This window comes from Lates calcarifer, linkage group LG10 (assembly GCF_001640805.2).
Source record: "Lates calcarifer isolate ASB-BC8 linkage group LG10, TLL_Latcal_v3, whole genome shotgun sequence".
In the NCBI taxonomy this organism is placed as follows: Eukaryota; Metazoa; Chordata; class Actinopteri; family Centropomidae; genus Lates; species Lates calcarifer.
The window spans coordinates 7,682,054-7,699,870 of NC_066842.1; the positions used below are offsets into that span (position 1 = coordinate 7,682,054).

General features: G+C 39.3%; 1 protein-coding gene across 8 annotated transcripts in view; it reads right to left on the minus strand.

The window, feature by feature from the left end:
* Nucleotides 1–44: 44 nt before the first annotated feature.
* The window catches only part of appl2 (adaptor protein, phosphotyrosine interaction, PH domain and leucine zipper containing 2), a 60,391-nt gene continuing 42,618 nt past the window's right edge, over nt 45–17,817 (minus strand). For 2 of the 8 annotated variants that reach the window (XM_051073217.1, XM_018675979.2), the window contains exons 2-21: nt 17,008–17,106; nt 16,125–16,184; nt 14,985–15,056; nt 13,959–14,046; nt 13,617–13,658; nt 13,470–13,528; nt 12,924–13,070; nt 12,368–12,450; nt 12,080–12,232; nt 9,164–9,352; nt 9,021–9,063; nt 8,702–8,758; nt 7,631–7,725; nt 5,492–5,647; nt 5,250–5,302; nt 4,961–5,135; nt 3,960–3,996; nt 3,663–3,818; nt 3,517–3,564; nt 45–2,945 (exon numbers count right to left, since the gene is read on the minus strand). In XM_051073217.1, coding sequence (XP_050929174.1) covers nt 2,814–2,945; nt 3,517–3,564; nt 3,663–3,818; nt 3,960–3,996; nt 4,961–5,135; nt 5,250–5,302; nt 5,492–5,647; nt 7,631–7,725; nt 8,702–8,758; nt 9,021–9,063; nt 9,164–9,352; nt 12,080–12,232; nt 12,368–12,450; nt 12,924–13,070; nt 13,470–13,528; nt 13,617–13,658; nt 13,959–14,046; nt 14,985–15,056; nt 16,125–16,184; nt 17,008–17,106 — 1,944 coding nt within the window. In that variant the 3' untranslated portion in view covers nt 45–2,813. The remainder of the gene's footprint in view (nt 2,946–3,516; nt 3,565–3,662; nt 3,819–3,959; nt 3,997–4,960; nt 5,136–5,249; nt 5,303–5,491; nt 5,648–7,630; nt 7,726–8,701; nt 8,759–9,020; nt 9,064–9,163; nt 9,353–12,079; nt 12,233–12,367; nt 12,451–12,923; nt 13,071–13,469; nt 13,529–13,616; nt 13,659–13,958; nt 14,047–14,984; nt 15,057–16,124; nt 16,185–17,007; nt 17,107–17,817) is intronic. The other 6 variants (XM_051073215.1, XM_051073216.1, XM_051073218.1 and 3 more) reach the window with 6 other exon arrangements.

Consider the following 17,817-nt stretch of genomic DNA (forward strand, 5'->3'; position numbering starts at 1 on the left):
ATGTTCTGTTTATGATGTTAAGAAAAGACAACATTTAACTTGAGTAAGAAAAAAATACTTATTTATTACAGATTGCATGTTAACATTGGTTTTAGAAAACTAGGTCAAATTAAGTGCAAAGCCTTATGGGTATTGGATTCTGTCAACTTTTGCCATTTACAAAAAGACAGAGGGCAAAAGGAGAAAATGCATTCCTTGCTATATTACAGAAATATATTTTCTGCACCACGAGTACCAGATTTTTCCTGACAGTGCATATCTTACAAAGCAAGAATATATCAAGACTAAGCGGCACAGCTGTAATAAGTGTAATGGGCTGCAGCAGGCCACATACAGTAAGAGGATTTGGTTTCTTTGACTGAATGGGGTTTAGTTGGAGAAACTCTTTTCACCACCTGAGCCATCAATCAAAGGAACAACACAGACACCAGCTTGTGTAAGTTGTTAAACTGGGGAAAAAGATTTTTGGAGGCCAATGCTCTAAGTATGTGCTGGACTTCTAATGGTGTGATTAAAGCATCTTAACCAGCACCCAGGGAAGGAGGGTACAAGTCTTTTGGAAGGACATTTTTTTTTATAGCATTGGACAACCTGCCACAGTCTGCGTTTACATCAGACAACCAAAATAAAAATGGTTAATAGTTAAGACTTAAAGCAAAAGTTTGACATTTAGGGAAATGCTCATCCCGAGTTTATCTGAGTTTGTGAGCAAGGTCATCAGAGGGAGAGAAGTTAAACAGCTCTTGTTATATGCACATGAAGTTCAAATATTTGAGTGATTATGCAGAAAGTTTGAAGTTAATAACTTTTGTGTTCCACAGCAGCGATTACATCATCATCACTGTCAAAACTACGACCACTGAGCTCTTGGGAAAGAGGTAATAGTCTGTCTTTGTCCAGAAACCTACCAACTACCTGCTGATGGCATATACGTTTTCAATTAGCTTCTCTAGTTGCTCAAAGCAGGCCTTAGGGTTAGGGTTAGGGTCAAGAAACAATCCGACACATAATGATCCTTTTAATAGTCAATTGGTGTTTTTACCCTTTGGTTAACTGGCTGCTGGTTATTATACTGTAATATCTGTACAGTAAATATATCAACTGTCTCATCTACCTGCCTGTGAGACGGGAGAAAGTGCATTTCCCAAAATGTCAAACTATTCCTTTAGTTCTTTCAATTACAACGAGCAATCCAACTTAATTATTTCACCAGTAGAGCAGGCAGTTCTACATGAAATATCCACACTTTATACATTTGTTTCTGCCATGAGCTCTGACGTAGAGTAGAAAAAGCAAGCAGACAAGCAAACGCACTGGTCAACACAATGTAACTTTCACGATCAACGTCAAGTCAGTGGCTTTGACCTCGTCTGTATCACTCAGTAGAAAACCTGTCAACTTCACACAGAGAATCATGGGCTTGCACTGTCCATCGAAATCAGCGTTATAGCTCAAATGAGTTGAAATGGTACAAAACCGCACTGGGATCTAGAGGGAAGGATGAATTTCACAGATCAATCACTTTCCCATCTGCTCTCTGTTCTGATTAGCATTCATATGTATGAGCAAAGAGCAAATTGCTTTTCAATGAGTATGCAATAACCCACTGTGGTCTGCCTACATGTGTTACTGTAACATTACAGTGGATTTTTTTTTGTATTACATCTCACTGCTCAGTGTAGAGGTTTTAATCATCTGGGAAGGGAACGAGCGAGAGAACGCCATAATTTAATCATGCACCCCATCAGTCCTAGTATATTGCCTCTGAAAGCTTTTAATGCAGCCGAATCTGATGAAACATCATATAGACACTCGGACAGATCATATTTACACAGGCTTTCAAGAAATGGAGCGTTTTAAAATTATACTAAAGAATATCTTGGCTGTACAATGAGGATATGAGATATGGATCATCTGAAGACAGGTATTGGAGGATTTTGTCAAGTATGACAGTAATTCAGTTTTAGTGGGATATCTTAATATAGTCAGGATAACAAGTCTGAGTAAGCTAATGGTAGCTCAAGTCAGAAAGAACAAAAAAGTTTAGTCTAATCACTTTTGCCTCCTGTTTCCACTGCTTCAAGACACATATGCTCAACACAGAGTAACGATAATAAGAACAGTCACTGCTCTGCATCTAAAAGGAACTGACATGATTTTAACCTATTTTTTAAGTCCTTCATTGTCTTCAAATTTCCATCCTGCATTAAGTGTTATTTTTAAACAGATATAAACCTTGGAAGTGCAATAACTGTTTTTGTACATGACTAATAAAAAGTAGTTGCACGAGAGAGCCTTACATACAAGTTAACGTGTGAAACAAAGTAAAGAAATAAACTTACCAGACAGATTTAAAACTATGTAAACCTAAACTGAAGCAAATGACTCACCGCCCTTTGTTACATGGCTGAGGATATTAGAAGACAATGAAAACACAATCAATACCTATATAGTGTCCCTTTTGCTTTAAGGTACCACCCACAATGGTGTAAAAACACAGGCAAAACTCCTAATCCAAGACCCATGCTACAGATTGACCATGGAAAAGCAGATCTAATGGAGCGCCCATGAGATATGCTTTTATGTCCACGTAGCCCACCTTGCCAATTTCGTCTTCTTTTATCACAGCGAAAAAAACTGGAGATCTAGTGAAACAGGGTCAGTGGAAGTGAACTACACTCTCTAATATGGGTGTTACAGTACCAGAGTTAATGCTTGGGGATCGTGATGAAACCTTCATCCAAGGAAAGCCTTCTCTCCCGGGTAAAAGTCGGACTGTGGCCCTGGTTTTGGGTTTATCTTTTTGGTCCTGACTAGGCCTCAGACTCCAGGTCTTCTTGTCCTGCTCCATTGGTAATGTCACCCGTCTCAGGCTCCAGCAGCAGGAACTTGCCATCGTTGGTAAGTGGCATGTTCTTCATCAGCTGGGCCAGGGCCTCAGGGTCCTGGGGGAAAAAATTAAAAACTCAGTTACTGAGTAAAAAATTACATGTGTGTTTAAATTCCTCAACTCATGACAATACATTTGAATGTACCTACTGTTACCTTTATTTTGTTGAGGCTATGGGAGAAAGTGTTGACCAACTCCCTCTAGTGGTTGTGTTTGTAATTATTTTCATTTATATCATAAATTTACAGAGATTTGTTTTCACTGAGAGTCATTTTGTGTTGTGAAACTAAAACATAAAATATGTATGTACATACAATAAAACTTTGTTTATATAACATATTTTGTACAAAGAGTTGCAATACAATGTGCCTCACAAAAGATGAAAAATACACATAAAAAGATGGAAAACTTCAGATAGTTAAGTAAACATACAGTAGATAAATGACAACTAATACAGTGGTAAAATATAGTCAAAGTTACTAGGTGAAAGCAAGTTTGAAAAGATAAGTTTTAAGATTTCTTTTATAAGTTGTGACCAAGGTGCACATTATCTTATCTACAGGGAGCCTCATTCAGAGCTTGGGGATATATGACATATTTTCAATGTTTCCATAAGATGGCTTTACCTTCTTGGCTTCTGTAATGTCCTTCGCCAAGCTTATGGTGTAACATATCTGAAAAAAGATAAATAAAGATTAACTTCAGTGTACATCTGTGCATCAGTTAATATGTTTCAAAAATATGAACAAATATGAGTGTTTGGTGTATCAACCTTTTCGCCCTCTGTGTTGCTCTCGAAGACAAAGGCGCTAAATGATGGCTCTCCCTCCTCATCTCCATCACTCCAGTCTCTGCCCTCAACCACAAACCCCATCAGCCTCCCATTCTCCTGGTGGGCTGCAAACTGACACACCTCTCCAAGCTGGAACTGAGAAATGCAGAGAGTTGAAAGAGAGATGAAGGGAATAAAGATTTAAAAAATGTTGAACTACAGTGAACATGACTGAGCCTCTTAACCTCTTAATAAAAAAAAAGATTCTCAACAGATCAAATCTTTTGTGATACTTACACTAATTCTTGTAACTTGAGTCTGAGGGTCAATCAACCTATTGTGAAGACAAAGTAGAGACTTACAGAATAGAAAAAACACTGCAGTGATACTTTAGCCTTGAACAGTACTTTAGCCTTTATGAACAGTTTGTTTTTGTTAGCAAGCTTTAATCATCTTTAGCTATGAGCAAGCTTTAACAGAACTATTTTCTAGGACAATGTGACTTGTCCTTTGTGTCTTCAGTGAATGAGTCCCCACATTTTGTCTGAGCAAGTTGCAAGTTGCTCATACAAGGAGAAACAAATGTGAAAATCAATCATGGATTATACAACAGCTCAACATGTTTTTGTTGGATAGCTTGACTGGCATACAAAAGAGTTCTTTGTCGTAGATATGCTTTTATGAAGCTTCAGAAGGTTCTTGCTGTAAGGTCCTATCTCACTGTGGTCTTCAGTGATCTACAGCCAACTTGAGACAGTACTACAAACAAGGTGGATGTTATAGGTCTTGACAATACCATTTGTTATGCAAAAGAACTTACAACTAGATAACTTCAGATAAACTGAAATACTGTGACTGATAAAGTATAGTACAGTACTGTATAGCTGTTATCAGTCCAAACAAAATCATTAAGTTTTAATGTAGTTAATTGTAAAGACAATTTTAACCAAAATTAAAATAATTTCTGTTTTTTTTTTTTTTTTAAGATTTTAGAGGCTAACTTTCTACTTTAAACTATTGGAGGATTATAAGACCACTGTAGGATAATATTGGTAAACGACTATCAAAGGAAGAATACTTTTGCACCTGTAATATCATAACAGACCCTGTTAAACAACTAGCCACCATCATCACAGACCATCAATGACTGAAACATTTATTTGGGCAGTTTCTATCTATATTGCTCGGAAATTTCCAAATGCATCTTTATCCACTGTGGTCAAATCACTAGTCTTTGTCCTCAGAGGTGGTATTCATACAACACTTAACGATACACATAGATATGTGATAAATTATACCTGAGGTTACTGCTGGTGACCATGAGGTGGGACTCAGTGGTCCTGAATATGTTGTGGATGGCTCGGGCAGCCAGGACCTGCCTCATGGCCTCATAGATCACCTCCTGATTGTCGCCACAGCGGACCGCCATGGAGCCAAGGAAGCGCACGGCAAATACCTGCTGCAGGAGGGAGTCTGTGGAAACACACAAACATAACCCACACAGGTAAACACGTCAGCAGTATAAAGAGAGAGAGAGCGAGAGAGAAAGTGGACCATTAAGTTGCATTTGAATGAGAAAATGGTTACCATCACTTTCTGTTGAACAGTCATCGTCCGTTTCTCCAAATGGATTTGTGCGTCTGTCAGGAGGGGAGCACACACACCAGCAAAAAAACAATTAAACTCCTGTACTGAGCCATTAAGAAGCATTTAGCTTCCTGGAAATAATACAATAACCAGAGTGAGGCCAACTTTCAGGAAATAAGCGTCATCACCCACCCTCAAAAACATACACCCACACAAACTTCCTGCTCCTGTCACCCCCTTACCTCCCTCCAGCTCTGTTCTGGTCTTGAAACTCAGAGGCTGGCAGCATGATGTCAAACTGAATGGGCGTCCCAGGGGCTATCAGGTCCTCTGGTTCAGGAGCAGCTCCTGACTTCTGGGAACCACTGCTGGTAGCATGTACACCTCCTGGCTTTGCTCTGCGGGAATGAGACAGGCCGAATGAATAAACCAAATAAACCTCAAAACAACCACTGCTCATCATAACTGCTAACTCAAGGTAGAAATATTTCAACAACCAGATGGCTTGCAATGAAATTTGGCAAAGACATTTATGGTCCTCAGAGGATGAATCCTCCTGACTTTAATAATTCCCTGACTTTTCATCTAGCACCACCATCTGGCCTAAATTCAAATTTAGCCAATACTTTACTTTATGATCATCTGCCTTCAGAATTAATGACATGTCATCACTGGTGAAAACAATAATATTTTAACTCTACAGAAATTACATCCATAACTACAAGAAGAAGGAACAAATGGAGGCTGTATTTCTCACACCTCTTCTCTCCCAACACTAGATATCATACAAAATCTCACAAGTGATTTAACATGTTGGCTCACACTTCCTTCACACAAATGAACTATGTAACACTGCTACACACCTGCTCTTCACACTTTCATACTTACATGTTAAAACTTTCTGGTATAGGTTTCTGAAGACCTTTATTCTACCACCCAGCGGCAAATTACTACATGTACTTCACTTTGACTGTGTAAGAGCAAAAACACATTTGGACTGTAGTAGTAGTAGTTTAGACTATAGTCAAAAGAACAAACAAAAGAACACTACCATAGTTAAAGACCTACTGAGGGCACATGGACTCATTTCTTTGGTAACATCACATTGGTGGCTAACCAATGACCAAGATGACCAAAAACTATAACTAAACTATAACTATTTAATTCAGAAGTGATGGCAGAGGTAGTGGATAACTCAGGGAAAGCAAGCCATTTTAGGAACCAACATTGTAGGCACAAAAACACATTGTGTTTTCAGTTAAATGATCATTAAACGTGATCATATTTTGTTCCTCACTCCCTCCTGAAGCAAAATTGACATCATGTCATCAAATCACTTTATACCAATAACTGTGACCTGGATGAATGAGAATATCCACAGGCCCACTTTATACGAAGAACAAATACATGCAGAGATATATCATCTTGTTCACAGTATTGCCAAGATGTGACAAAAAGCTCACATTTCACAACAAATACTCACAAAAAGGTCCAAAACATGCTAAACTTGCCAACAACTTGAGCATTTCACAACAAAACTTAAGAGAATGTGCAGTATACAATATTATGAACGTGAACCGAGTAGCTTAAAGTGTAACTTCACCCCTTGCTCTGAGCCTAAGTTTGGTGGAGGACCATCGCGGTCCCAAGCTGTATCAATACGAACCACTGGCTCCAGCCCCAGCAACGCTCGAGGCCGGAGCTGTCGGAGCCGAGGGAATGCAAGAGAAGATGTGGGTGGTCTCCCGAGTGGATACGCTAATTTTTGCCCCCTTTCCGCGCTGTGACATCTCTCGGAGCACACAACAACTGTAAACAGGCCTATCACTTGCCCAGCATGACGCTGTCAAGCCAGAAACACCACAGCTGCGCCTTATTTTTATACAATCTACGGCTACACACAGCACAGAACGGTTATGCTAACGTGGCTAGCCGTGCTAGCTTGCTGCTAGCCGTTCAAGCTGCGCTTCGTATGGTGCGTGTGTTGTGTTAATTTAAAGATCACCAGGCCAAGGAGAAGGAGAAGTCTTCCTCCCCGTCGTCACCAGACGGTGTGGAGATTTAAATGACACTGAGTAGGACTACAGACTAGAGAGAGACTGGCGGCGAGCGCATGGAAGAAACGTCCTCCGGCGACGGCAGCGTAAGCGCCTCAGTGCTAGTTACGCCAGAAACGAGTGACAAAGACGTCGCTCAGGATGTACGTAATCTCAAAATCATATCATATACATACAAACAGTGCCATCAAGTGATTCATTCAGTCATCATGAATCTATTAACACAAATACTAATAGATACATTTAGTTGAGTTTTCAGCTCAAACAAAAATGCTTAGGTGTGCAGTACCTCTTCAGGCTGTCATAAAAATGGGCATGCCTGACCTGTCAGGGTTGGGAGAGCCTTCTTGTCTCTTCTCAAAGCTGGTGATGGGGGTGACTGCCTGGATGGCAGTTTGGTTCAGTCGAATGGCCACAGCCTAACAACAAGAAACAGGGACATTGTAGCATCAGATTTAAAGACAAAAACTGTCATAATGTATCATAGAGGATGTTATATATTGAGAACTGACTGGAGGGGATGTTTGCTCTCTACATCAAGCTGTTTTAATCTATTTCGCAGAAACAAATCCAGTGTTCCATTACTTTAAATTAAACAATTAGCACAGGCCACGAAGAGAAGAAATAAGACAAATGACTGGCCACAGAGCACAGTTCACTAACTATACAAACATTTGTTTGTATACAAATAAGGGTGAGTCCATGCAGTTCTGCACAAACACCCACACCAGGAGAGACTGAAGGCAAATTTTCACCATTGACAACAACTTTCCTAACAACTAGATAAACTACATAAGCTGTGTATGAAATCATTCTCGCTGCTGCAAAAAATCCTACGATGCTGCACCTTTGCTTCTGAGATGACAAACATGTCATTTGCAGTTGCGTAGCACTACACCTGTCAGTGGTGACACAAACTGATGATTAGCATCTGAAATCTTAAATTATTGTTTACTATATGATTATCATGTAGGGAAAATAAATAAGTGAGAGGGAGAGAGAGCTAATTTTGACACAGCTACAGTCTGTTTGTCTGTAGAGAGTCTGAAGAATAAACATTTTCATAGAGCCCAGCCTCCTGCAAACATGCAAAGTTCTCGATTTTGAAAAGCAGTCAAGGCAACAACAGCTGTGATACACTACACAGAAAGGAGGGAGGGCTGTCTACATGACAGCACTGGAACAATGCCATCACTTTTTATGTCTCTTAAAGAATAAGTTTCTATGTGTGTTATGAATTAAAGTGGTGGAACAACAAATAGATGTGCTCATTTGCTGATCAAATCACAATGGCATGGGTGAAGGTTTAACAAGATCAATGAAATGTTTTGGATTTAGGGTATGGGTTTCTTTAAGTTTCCCATTCTTAGATGTCTGTTGAAATGTCATATTTACCTCTGGGTTGTCAGTCAGGTAGATCTGTCTGGAGATGTTGTTCACAGTGCAAATCCACTGAGAAAGAAACAGAGAGATCCACATTAGTACTTCCTCTGGACCTCAGACACGAGCCGCCCTGAAATCACTTGACTGATACCAGCTGTGACAGGCCAGTCAGATGTGTCCAAGCACAAAGCCAAACATGAAAACCACACAAATGAGTTGCGACAGCTCCTCCATTGTTCTGTGACAGATACTTGTAGCAGCAGATATCTTCAGGATGAAGATGTAAAATAATACTTAAAAAAAAACACAGCTGTTTCTCTTTTACACTTACTTCTTCATACTCCTTTTTGCTTTCAGCTTGCAGAATCATTGACCTGGGGGCATCAAGGACGATGAAGAGAATTAAATAAAATACATCTGATATCTCATGCACACTTGTGTGTCATTGCTGGATATGCAGAGATGTGTACATACGTTTTGCCAGAGGGGGAGGTTATCTGAAAACAGTAACGTCTGTCTTCACACTCCACAGCCATGACGGAGCTGTTGTCCAGGTCCAGCACCATGCCCCCTGCCACCGCCCCACGAGGCTGGCACATGAGGTTCCCTCCCTGGGTGAAGAAGTAGAGTCGGTCCCAGGCTGTGGTTACCAGGCCTGTTTTACTGGAGCGCAGAAGAAGAAGGGGCAGAAAAAGTAGATATGATTTCAAAACAAAATGACAGTTTTTACTGCCATAATTTGACATTACCTAAAGATTAAAGAGTGACAAGGGAAGATGAAGAATGTCGAGGATTTAAAGCTGGATGTGACGGAAATTCCTAGCTCATTCTGTCTTACAAATGAGATTAGACAAATAAAAATATGCAAAAAGTACCTTTCATGTCCTTCTCTGCTTACAAGCTTAGTAAAGAATATTAAAACATAAACACACATACATTTACTTAATTAATTAATGACTCTTTAAAATAAAATAAATGGCAGTATGCAGTTAGTTCATCGGTAATATGTGTAGTGTGTGGAAGAGTAAGAAAACCAAAACTAATTAGCCAAATCCAAACCAAACCATGAAACCTGGAGAGGAGGTTGAGACGGACCGCTTAAGCACCCACAGGTGAGAGGCCACACCAACTCACTCCAAATGAATCAGATCCAGGCAAAACAAATAAACAGGAAACTGGTCTTAGGGCCTGAGGGCCATGACAACCTGTTGCCTCATGCTGTTCATCAGTTTTCCTTAAATAATGCCTGTTGAAATATTTTCTGAATTCATCTGTGGTCAAGAAGGGCATTATTTTCAAAGACACTGATCATTTTCATTTGTACTCTGGAACCCTCAGCTGCAGGTCATTAAGATGTTAGTCCTTTTAAAATCAGTACGGTTTCATCTGAATTTGCCTATTGATGTATGATGTTATTGTGATGTTATTTTAAAAGGCTTAACAACAGCTACAGAGCATTGTTGGCTGACAAGGCTGTGTTTTTGAACTGCCTTGAAAATTTTGAAAAAAAATGATTTTGCTCAAAAATCAGTTTGTTTTGACTAGGTTTATGCATTTTTCTGCATTAATGTTGGACAAACACAACATTGATTGTTCAGGATCTTTGGCTTTGATAGCTCTCAATTACCAAGTGGAAAACAACTGTCTTTTATTTGTCCTCTCAACTCTAATGGGAAAAAAATGAATATAATGTACAGAACCCTCCTTTATCAACGGTCAATTATGATGTGTTCCAGCTGGCTACACTTGCACACACACAGAAGTTGATGTCTCCTAGAAACAGATGTCACCGTTGCCACGGCAACCGCTTAGACTATTCCAACAAATTTGTCCAAAAAGAGTTTTATCCTCTTTTGAAAAATGAACAAGACAATTTAAATTTCACTTTCATCTTCACAATTATTACCTCTCTGTATTGCCATGCTGTTCAAGACTAAATTATAACAGTTACACACAAAACATTCAACATCTGAAGGTTAAGACATTTTGTGTGTGTATATCTCTTTACTAACATATAAATCTACCTAGTGTGATCTCTCCAAGCTTTTTTATACAGTTAACTAATCATTTTTTTCTGAACCACTTTGTACTGCACGGCTCAATTTTTGCTTGCCCTTGTATTTTTAAATGAATTTTGTTCCAGACAAACCAGTCTTTACTTATCAGTGGTAACAGTATCATGAAATACTGATAATTAGAACATTTATCAGGTGCACTGCCCTAAATTCCTCTATGTAATAATTTATCTAAAGCTGAGGTGAAAAATATTCAGTTAGTTTGTAGAAAAGTAACAGCCTTGTCTTTTGATGCTTCCTACAGCTGTACACACTTGTTTATGGTAATATTGCTTGAGAACTTTACTCTCTGATCATAGAATTTTTATGAGCATATTTTTGCACATTATTTTATTTATTTCAATATTTAACATAAACAAAAATTCTCTTTCAAATGTAAATGCTTGAGTTGTCCTCATTCCCTTTCTATTTGGGATTTGATCCTTGTTATCCTTGGTTTATGTAAATAAATTATTATAAATAAACTACAATTCAAATCAATGCTGAGTCACCTTATTTCAGAGCAAAGCTACATGTGTATGACTCATCTGAAATGCTCATCTGTAAACCTCCTTCTCGTACGTTCTGTTTGGAAAATATTCCCAAATAATTTCCTTTGATTAATATCGCAGTGTACTGCTCATGCTGCCGTGTGTGACTCAGACCCTTAATATTGAGAAACAGTTCCAAATAGCAAATGTTCTCTGGACTCAGCCACATTTGACAAGCATGTGAGGCTGCTGGCAGTGTGTGTCATTAAACAGAATGGCATTCTGTGGAAACCTTTTCTCTGGTGTCACAGACATTTGTCAAAGACTTTGGATTTATATGAGGGAGAGACAGAGTTTGACAGCTCTGACATTTCACTAAATCACATTGCAGGCTACACAGCAGTTCTACCCCCTGCAGCCATTAAGGAAGTTTCCCTTCTCATATATCCACTCTGCAATAAGCTGACAGCGCACACTGTCAACATGTTATCTGACCCACCTTGTCTGCTGGGACAGACTTATTGTTTGTTGTGTTCATGCGTATTTTGAGAAACTTCAGCAAGAGAAGCAAAAATATTTTCTCTGCTGTGTTTTGTTATTTGGATATTCAAAACCTACTGTAGCTGCTGTGTATCAACCGCACCAACTATTGCACCAGACTGAATTTTCTAACAAAGCCTGAAATGTCACATATGTAAAATGAGGACAGATTTAAAGCTTGTTCCTAGGCTGTTCAATTTTTTTCCAAGACACTCCTTAACATGCTGATGAGCTGTGAACGCTACATGAATAGGAAGTGTCCTTGGATTTTTAGATAGGGCCATAATGAGTGTAATTAATCTTACTTCCTAATGTTGAGGTAGCCAGCCTTCTGGATAAGTGTGCGATTGACAGGCTCAGTGTCCTTATCTGGCATGTAGACAGTGTCCTCCACAGACAGAAGCTCCCTCTGGGCCGCACGCATGGCCTCCGCCTCCGTGTCCAGCTGGGCCTGGATACTAGACAGGAAAAAAGTTTGAATAAAGACAAAATCCATCTGAGCTGATTTTCAGAAATTAGACTGAAAGTCATCTTATGTGATGACCCATAGCTTGTGGTAGCTTGAACATGACTGTGAATGAGACAGTGTTTACCTTTGTGTCATGTTGGACACAGAGGAGAGAAAGTTGTCCATCTTCTTTGACACCAGCTCAATGCCTTTCTTGAAGAAGCTGATCTGAGAGTCAAGAGATAACAGTGGCTCATTCATTTGATATTTGATTTGATTTTTACAGTTGCACTTGTAATGTAATGTACTGTGTTTTATTTGGCCCTCAGTCCTAAACCCCATAGTATCTATCTTGCAATCATATATGAAAAAGCATTAAATCCTCACACTTGAGAAGCTGAAGCAAGAGAATGCTAGTTTTTTTTCTTTAAAAAATGATTAATCTAAAAAATTCTAAAAAAAAAAAAAAAAAAAAAAGCTTGGTAATTAATATTCTGTCGATCAACAAATCTTGGATGGATAAAAATGGAGAAAATGTTGTTTTTTCCCCCCCAGTAGTTGATATTTCATGGACATTTTGCATGTCAACAAGTGGATTTTGTAAACTAAATCTGTTCCAGTGATTAAATTGTTTCTCTTCTTTAAATACCAAACTGATAATGATGTCTGGCCCAGTTAGTAGGCAAACAGCTGCTCAGTACCTGTGCCTGCGTGTAGCCTAACATGGGTTCAAGCATAGCAACTCTCTTGCGATACTGCAGGGCATTGAGAGCGCAGTAATACTGCAGTGAGGCCTGGTGCTGCTTCCTTCTGGTGTAAGCCACCTCCTTCACCAAGTCTGCCTTCAGCTGTCCAGACAGGAGAGTGTTATACATGCAAATATGTACATGCACATGTCCGGCATAAACCAGCTATCGAGCTCTGTACACACAAACTTATACATATGCAAAAACGGTGCTATTCTCACACATATACAAATATACAACACAAGTACATTCTATGGAGGCACATAGCAGAGGGATCTTATCTTTGCAGCCATTATAGTGCAGAGTGTACAGTCTTACTACGACGGTGAGGCCTGGTAGCAGAGCAATGTTTAATTCCATTTATTTATATTTCAAATGCTTATGAAACACTCCTACTCCATTACCAGAAAACTACTGCAGTGTAAGGCCTTTTACAGCTTTAGATCAATAAAAGAAAAGTTCCATTAGTGAAGATGAGGGAGCACCTCGCAGTCACACTACCTTCTCATTCTCCTTCTTCTTAGGCAATCGGCTGTACTTGACCATAGCTGCCTCATGTTCTGCACGAGAGGAGAGAAGGGACATGAGGATCAGATAGTAACTACAGGCTGTAATTGTTTTCTGAGAGTGGAAAAAGTGAGTACTTACCATCAGTGGCGATGCCAAATATTTCCTTCAGTGTGCTTATCTCTGCAAAATTCAATGTTTAGCAAATGTTGTTACAATATCTACAACAGAACTACCATCTTAAAAATGCACTATTGCTTTACTGAATCCACTATATTTTAGAGTCATTAAGTTATGAATGTCATGTGTAGCTTTAGTCTGAAATTTGTTTTCTGTTCTACTTTTTCTACTCAAACAAATAAGCCCTTTACTTTAATATGCCAATGAAATTTACAAATGTATTTTCTGTAATAATATATCAGAAGTATATAATGATGGATGAGTTTTGTGCACATGTGCATGCCAGTGTGCGTGAGGTCCTACCTGTGAGGTCCTTCTCTCGGAACTGGATCAAGGGGAAGACCATGCTGTCAGCCATCTGGTTGGCTAGCTCAGAGTGGAGTGAGTTCAGCTGGACAAGACAAAGCAGATTATACAAAAATATTGAGTGCTGCACAAGGACACAAACAGAAGAAACAGATGATGCATCCTTGCCAAACATCTTGAGGGATTACAGTTTATTTGAATATGTACAGTGACATTTGCTGCCAGTTACTCCTGCAGCAAAATGAAAACCATTTTTGGTGAAATGGGTGCATAACTGCAGACAATGCCTCCCTTACATCATAAAAAGCCCATATTGTGGAACAGTGCATTTCCTGGAAAGTTTACTGTCCTGTTTACTCTGATATTGGTAGCAGGGCCACATATCGCACACACAAGCAAATCCCGCTATAATTCTTCATGCTTATCAACAAGCTACACTCTCAACACTTTAACAAGCTGACACCCACTTTAATCTGAGTTATTTCACAAGTGCTAAAGTTCACAGGATTAGGAGCAGTAGTAGGCCTAATTCTCACTACGAAATGAGCTCGTCTGTATATGACGAGGTAAAGGTCAAACAAACGATCAACCTGTGTCCTCTGAGCATATGTGTGTGTGGATGTGTGTGTCCTGAGTCTCGTTGAGTGTTGACTGGGCAGGCTTGTGGACCCCTGTGGCTCAAAGTGACAGGCCCATCTGTTATGTTTATATACCTGAGCCTACACACCCCTCTTTCATCTATCCATCTATCCACCCATCCACCTACTGCTGCCATCCATCCGGTGCGATAGACATCATATCCACCTCTTGACGTTAGTATACTATCAGTTCCAGTCAGGGGGGATTAGGTCTTTTCTTTGAGGTCATTTTCACCAGCATGCTGGCAGAGTGCAGGTGCAATATCCTTTGTTACGTGATAAAGAACCAACTACTGAGTGTGGAGCAGTTCATCATCCCTCTCTTCTGCTGTGGGTGCACACACGTAAATATACACACATAAAACAACAATACCGCCGGCCTCACCTCCCCTACAGTTTTGGCGAAGCTCTGCAGTGTGGTGATTACCTCTTCATCACCTTTTCCAAGGGCAAAATTCTAGACAGAGGAAGAAAGGAAGGGAAACAAGTTTACACCATGAAACCGCATAATGTTGCATATAGCTCATCTGTACTAGAGGCTAAGAAGTTTTTTTTAAATACACTGTTCTGCCAGGATTCTTGGCACATCACTTTCATGGAACAAGTCCAAAGATGCAAATAAACCCCATGCTAAGATGCTGAGTTTTAGGCCTTGTTTAAAAGTACTAAAAAAGTGCATCCATTACAGGTCAGTGCAGATTGTTTTTCTATCCAACAACCACTCTGCAATCCAGAATGTGCTTCAAAAGTCAACTGATGCACATATGTTTCTTTTTCAGCAAGATTTAGTAGACCTGCTGTGTTGACTTCAGCAACTATTCTATTTCAATTTTTTGTGTGCTACATAAAACAAGGCCACATGATAGATTACCAACAGAGAGGCACCTCTACTTCAAGGCTCTTTCATGCACAGAGATTTCACATAGACATACATTCAGAGGTGAGGTGAGGCAGACACATGCAAACTCACACAAGGAAAAATGCTCATATGCAAATGATAATAATAATGGGTGTGTCTTGATAAGCCATGTTGACAGTGCTCAAAATATAGGTTACATATCTAGTTTTTTGATGCAATCATACATGGAATTATTTCACCCAAACTAGCTATTAGCATACATGTTGGATGAAGTTATGTTGGTGAAGGGTGTAGGCAAAAAACCTTTTTTCATCCCTGAGTAGTGTCTGCAGGGATTCATTTCAAGTGTATATGGCTACAACAACCTTACCAATTAAGTGGGCCACAAAATACTCAACTTACACCACTTGGTGTAGCTTACTAAGCTCATTGCTTTGAGCCAATGGTGATAACTGAGTGCAACTCAGATAAGAATGTCAGTAATTTTTGTCGACTATTATCCTCCCTTATCTGAAGAACAGTGGCTGAACAGTCAGAAAACAATGCTCAGAGAGACTTCAGTAAGAAAGTCAACCTGACACAATAAAAGTAAGAGGAGAAAAAATAAGATTTTGATTAGTGAGGGGGAGTGGAAATTATACCCTTGATCATGATACCTATACTTACTTTCTTCTCATATTCCAGAAGTTGCTGTGAGAGCTGCTCTGTGGCCAATCCCATCTCACTCTGTAGGGGAACAGATTGAGGGAAAATGCTAAATTAGCAGGCTGGATTACTCAGGATTTGTCCCTAGCTTCTACATTTGTCATTCCCTTTTCAGACTCTGTATATCATGAGGCAATAATAGGAGGTGAAGGGACAGCAGGTGAATCAGGGTTCAAATGAAAACCCCTTTGAAAAAAGGCACAAAGTGATGGGTCATACAAATGCCAGCTCTACCAGTGAACTATTATTGGTTCAGAAAAGGTCTGACGTTGTGTTATATAAGTTGTGTACATTTTAAGGAAAAAAAATGAAGCATATATTGTGACTGCAATAACTGAGAATGTTGCTAAATGAGACACCATGTACAGAAACAATTAGATCAAGCCTATCTACACCCCACCACTACTTACTGCACACCATACTTACAGAGGAAATTGTACAGAAAATTGTTCTAAGTTTAATTAAGTCACAAAAGGTTCCTCAGCTTACCTGTTATACCTTTGAACTTAGATTATTTTGTTACACACACCCTTCCCAAAGGTCAAGAACGAACTTCCAAGCTCAAAGGTTCCTCAACTCTCAGTACATAATATTTAGTTCCTTAATGTGTGAGGTGGCAAACAGATTGTATAATATCCAAGTTTGGCATTTGCCTGGTCAAAAATTCCAGAGAGACTAGACCACCATTTTTGGTTCAGTGAAAATCCAAATGACACTCTACTCTACTGTAGTTCAATTATGTAAATGTTCAAACTAAATTCAACTTCAGTCAGGCAAATAAAATGAGTCCTGTTCAAAGTCACACACACCTAAAAGAATGTGAGAATGTGTTTGTGTTAAGTACCTGAGCTCCAAACACCCGCTGCATTGACTGAAGCAGCTTGTTGGTGTAGTCTGTAAGCATCCCAGAATCTTCCTCAAACACACTGAGCAAGGAGCGAGTCTGCAAGAGAAAACATTTGATGAATAAGAGTAACATATGTTCAGATGAGACAATAGTTAGATTAATGTAAATACAGTTGAAACAATTAGTAAAAATGCCAAATGACAAAAAAACAATCTAATTACATAATCGTGGCAGTGGGAAATTGCAGCAAGCACTGTGTTCTGACATTTTATTGCTAAAAAGATTGATCTATTGATCTAATGATCTAATAATGAATATCATAACTGCAGATTAATCAAAAATTAAAAACAACTTTTAGTTGCACATGGAGCTGGGCATGTTTGTTACAGTAAATGTTCCTATTACTCAATCTGTTGGACAACAGTATACTACACACTACACCCACATGGTACTACATTAAAACAAACAGAAACATTTTGAACAAGGTTTGGCTGTAACCTGTAACTCATAAAAGAGAATTTATATGAGCATTGCTGGAGGCTGAAAGCAGACATAAGACAAAGGAGAGAAATGCAGTAGCCGCAGCACTGAAGTGCAGTTTTGAAGTGATACTAAAAGGAATAATGATTTTACTGCACACTGGCTATGCAAACTTGAGAAAATCCTGTCTGGGTGTGGGTTTCTCTTTCCATAAACAGGTGCAGCAAGGCTGGGCAGGGAGGTACACACCCACTGGCTAAAGTCTGTTTACACTTCACTCCAGTTGACTTTCACTACAGAAGGAATGACAGTCATTTTATACTGAGA